Source organism: Frankliniella occidentalis, unplaced genomic scaffold, assembly GCF_000697945.3.
Source record: "Frankliniella occidentalis isolate FOCC.00 unplaced genomic scaffold, Focc_3.1 Scaffold251, whole genome shotgun sequence".
In the NCBI taxonomy this organism is placed as follows: domain Eukaryota; kingdom Metazoa; phylum Arthropoda; class Insecta; order Thysanoptera; family Thripidae; genus Frankliniella; species Frankliniella occidentalis.
In genome coordinates, this window is record NW_026267377.1 from 535,626 (window position 1) to 539,934 (window position 4,309).

Here is a 4,309-nt window from a genome sequence, read left to right on the forward strand (position 1 = left end):
CCCCCCGCCCTCCGCGCCGGCCGCTAGCGCGATCCTCACTCTCTCCCCCACCGTCCGGGCCGCCGCAGCGAGGAAGCCCTTCTCGCTTTCGCGCAAATTTGTCATCGTCATGTTTCCAACCGGCTCCAGGGGCGGCATCGGCATGAGCACGTGGAAGCCGGCCGTCGCCCCGGTCGGGCCCAGCCCGGTCAAGCCCAACGCTGGCGGCCCCGTCACCAAGACCTCCCTCGCCTACAAGGGCCCCGCGCCGCAGCCCATCGGCACCGGCCACAACACCTCGGCCAAGCCGTTCGGCACCATCCCGCACGTGAGTACCGTCCCCCTGATTCTCATCCACGCTGTCCTGCCACAGGGGCGCCGGTCGCCGGGCTGATAACGTTGTTGGTGCTGCGCAGATGAACGGCGGGCCGGACAAGCAGATCGTCAACAAGCAGTTCAACAGCCCGATCGGCATCTACAGCGAGCAGGCCATCGCCGAGACGCTGTCCGCCCAGGCCGAGGTGCTCACCGGGGGCGCAATCGGGTAAGGGATAAGAGGACGTCGGTCGGCGACACGTCGTCGGCGGCGTCGTTGGGGGTGGCGCTGCTGCGCGGCGCGCGGAGTGACTCGACGACCTGTCCTCATTGCTGGCGTATGGCAGCCGGCCAATCGGCGCGGGCCACACCGCCACTCTGCGCTGCACTCGCGCACCGCCTGCACCCGCCTGCACCCGCCTGCTCCTCGATTGTCGTGCGAGTGACTCAGAGGGCGGGCGGGGAGGCGTGCCGGTGGTGGCTCCGCCAGCTCCGCCAGCTCCGCCAGCTCCGCCAGGCTGCAGTGACAGCCGCCGCGCGCCGCCACGCCACCACCGGATGACGCTACCAGCGGCCGGCATGTCGATGAATGGCAGCTCGCCAATGAGATCATACATCAACAGGTCCCCGCCGCACACGCCGCCGCAGAGCATCCCTCCTCACAACAGTTAATCCATGTGGCACTTAAACGACGATGCGTAACGGCCCTCGTTCTCTTTGCGCCCCCCACCAGGGTCAACTTCAAGAAGAACGAGAAGGAGTACAACTCCGCCAACAGTGAGGTGCTCAAGATGGTCCAGGAGGCCGACAAGGAGCCACGCATCCCGGAGCCAGGTAAGAACGGCCGGCGAAGAAGTGGTGGAAAAGTCGAAACGGTGTCACAACGACCTTTGGACAGTTTGTTCAGAGTTGACAAACAGTAATGTACTTGAAATGACGGCCATGTTTTGATGTCACGCCTGTCGTGTCGACACCATTCTGACTCCAGACTTTATTTCCCCATAATGTCACCCCTCCACCTTAATCCAGAGGGATCGTGTAGGAAGTACGTTCGTCATTTGCCGTCACGAAACTGTCAAGCTCATCCTATGCAAGCTCTCGTAGCGCCTGGTGGGTAGGCAACATCTCACCTGCAGTACACGGTTGTACTGCCGGGTGGCCTACCTCGAGTTTCGCAGGCGCTGAGATGCCGTCATTTACCTAAAGAATCTGTGAGAAAACGGACTTACTTTCTGGACGACCTCATGTCAGGGCATGGCCCGCCCCATAGTCCTCCAGGACAGACGCATGCTTCACGGTGCATGGAATGAAAAGCAGGCGCGGTTTTAAGTACGGCTGACGGGAATAAGGTGGGTTGTGCTCCAGGGCTTCTCTTAAAAAACTTTACTGTCAGGCTTTCGAGTTCAGGAAAGCTTAGCAAGGAATAGGGACAAGCTATATGTAATTGTTTGCTGCAAACGTTTATGCTAAAGTTATGTTTAGCTATGTTAGCTTTATCAATGTTTCGTTTCGTACACCTTTGTGTGCAAAAGTAAATAATTTCGTAAAAATGCAGAAATGTGTGCAAGAAATGTGATTGCTTAAATTCTTACAAATCAAAGACACAAATCCAGTTACTGTAAAGAGAGAGAATGGGGGGAGGGGCTGCCCACCCCCGGCTCTTGCTTTTAAAACCTCGCCTGCTGAAGCGCAACCAGCCGGAGCCAGGAGGACCCGCAGTGGGGGGTCGAGTAGCCCCCCCGGGCAATCCCCGTGAAAGTATGGTGGCGTAGACCCACAGGTGATCAGCGGCAGCCTGCCCACGCCCGTGCCCGGCGGCGTGCCGACGCCCTTCGGCGTGCACGGCCTGCGCCACGTCCAGGCGCCCGAGCCCAAGGCGCCCGGCAGCGCCCCGGCCCAGGACCCCTTCAAGGTGCTGCCCCCCGGCCAGAATATCTGTGCGGACTGTGAGCGCCTCATCGTGTAAGTAGAGCGGGCGGCCGCCCCGCCCCGCCCCGCTGCACCCCGCCGCACCCGCCAGCTGTATGATATGGGTGTAGTGCTGTTCCGCGGCGGGCGCGCGGGGTCGCTGGCAGCGGCGGGACACCTCACCCTCTCCCCGCCACGCACCGCAGCGCACCGCCCGCCAGCCCTAGCAAGCCCCGGGTCACCGCATCGCATCGCTCACTACTGCATTTTACTGACGCACCGGCGAAAATTATATTCCAGAGCTGTATTATTGTTTGTTCTGCGCTGCTGTCGTGTCACTTTAATGCCAGTGGAGTATTCTTTTCATTGGTGTTTTATTTTTGCTGTTGATGTTGTGCAGGCTAACCAAGCACCTGTCACCCTTTCGTAGCTAGCGGGGAGGCGTTCACCACCATGGCCGCTGTACAGTTCCGCTTCATGTCATCATCATCATCACCATCACCATCATCTGCCCTGCTCGGTGTTAACCCTTTCCCAGCCCTCTCCCATATGTCACGAGAGGGGAAATGACAAGACTATTTTTCGACCTTTGTTCTCTCCTCAAAACGTTTCGCCGTCCTTCCCCCTCTCGCTGCCTCATGGGTGCGCCGAGCACAATGTGTGCCCCGTCCCGAGCGTGTGCCGCCAGATCTCTCATGCTTTCGGTTCGGTTCCAGCTCGGGTGTTCACTGTTTCAAACAAGGTCCTCCCGTAAGTACGAGCTGCTCGAGGTGCTCCGCTTGTTCTCACTTTCAGAATGTTAAATAATCACGAATACTAGTGTTTTTTCTTATCCTATTCGCGAAAATAAGTAAAAGTCCGTGGGATAAACGACACCCGAACGGAGTGACGACAACGCCCGCAGCTGGTAGCCCCGCTTGCAGCGCCTGGAGCGCGAGGGCGACCCTCCCGGCTGGGAGGGACTGGTGGTTACGGTGACCACCATGTGGCCGCGTGCATGACTGAGAGGCTAGCGCGCGCCGGGCTACACCCCGGGGAACACATTGAGCAGGGCGCCATGAGTAGTGTCGTCGGCGTGCTGGTGAACCGGAGGGGTCTTGTCCACAGAGCGGCCCGCCTCCACGACGTACTTCGCGACGCACAGCCACGCGGTGGGGGGCCGCGCCTGCTCCCCCGCCCCCGGCGCCGCCCCCCGGCCCCTCACACCGTCACACCTCGCCCCCGGCTCGCCCGCCCCTGGCGCCGCCCCCTCCGCCCCCTCCCCGGTCCCCAGCAGCAGCTTCGCGCCGTCCAGCCCCGACGTGAGCGGCCTGCCCGTCGCCCCCGAGACGCCCAAGTGCTCCGAATGCGAGCGCTTCATCGTGTGAGTGAGGAGCCCTTCACGTGCACGCCCCTGACCCACCACTTTCTCTTGCACGTGCACGATGACCTCTTCTCCTCCCTCTTAACGCACAGACGCACGTAGACAAGCATGGTCTTATTGGGGGAGGGAACGCACTACACCACGTACTCCTTGAACTCGACATCTAGCGGCGCTTAGCCTCTCAGCTACTCTGTGTGGGCGCTGTGCCACTCTTTCTCTCTCGGAGTACGCACGAATTCGTCTCTCAAATTTTCTCTGTCTTTACATCTGTCGAGTGGTTTTGGAACTTTCTACATGTTGGTGTTGGTGGAGCATGCCGTAGTAGTGGATGTGCGCCCTCTCTTGTTCTTCGTGTCTCGTGTCCTATCTTCCCTTACGCAGATTTCGGTAGAGCTCAGCGACGAGTCTGAACCTCGCAGCCCCACTATTTTCCAAGGAACGACTGTCACCGCCCTCTCTCTCGCTCCGGAGCTCTCTCCCTCGCGCCTCCGACGCGACGCCCCTCCCTCCGCTTGACGAGGCCCCCGCGCGTCGCGTCACGGCACGACACAAGGGGTAACGCGCGCTTAATGGGCGTGGCGGGGCGTGGCGGGGCGTGGCGGGGCGTTCGGGGGACCTGGCCTGGTAGGCTCGGCTCGGCTCGGCGTTTGCGCAACATCCCGTGGAGAGACGAGTAAATTAAGCCCTGGCCCGCGCCCAACACACTCGCGAACACTGCCCTGGTCCTGCGAGCCCCTCGCTGCG

General features: G+C 60.9%; 1 protein-coding gene across 4 annotated transcripts in view; it reads left to right on the forward strand.

Annotated features, from left to right (window-relative positions):
- The window catches only part of LOC127750745 (PDZ and LIM domain protein Zasp-like), a 10,199-nt gene extending 6,615 nt beyond the window's left edge, over positions 1–3,584 (forward strand). Inside the window, exons 3-6 of one of the 4 annotated variants that reach the window (XM_052273152.1) lie at positions 130–307; positions 396–523; positions 1,028–1,128; positions 3,310–3,584. In XM_052273152.1, coding sequence (XP_052129112.1) covers positions 130–307; positions 396–523; positions 1,028–1,128; positions 3,310–3,569 — 667 coding nt within the window. In that variant the 3' untranslated portion in view covers positions 3,570–3,584. Of the gene's footprint in view, positions 1–129; positions 308–352; positions 524–1,027; positions 1,129–2,066; positions 2,277–2,918; positions 2,972–3,309 lie in introns of those variants that run through there. The other 3 variants (XM_052273153.1, XM_052273156.1, XM_052273154.1) reach the window with 3 other exon arrangements.
- The last annotated feature ends 725 nt before the right edge of the window (positions 3,585–4,309 follow it).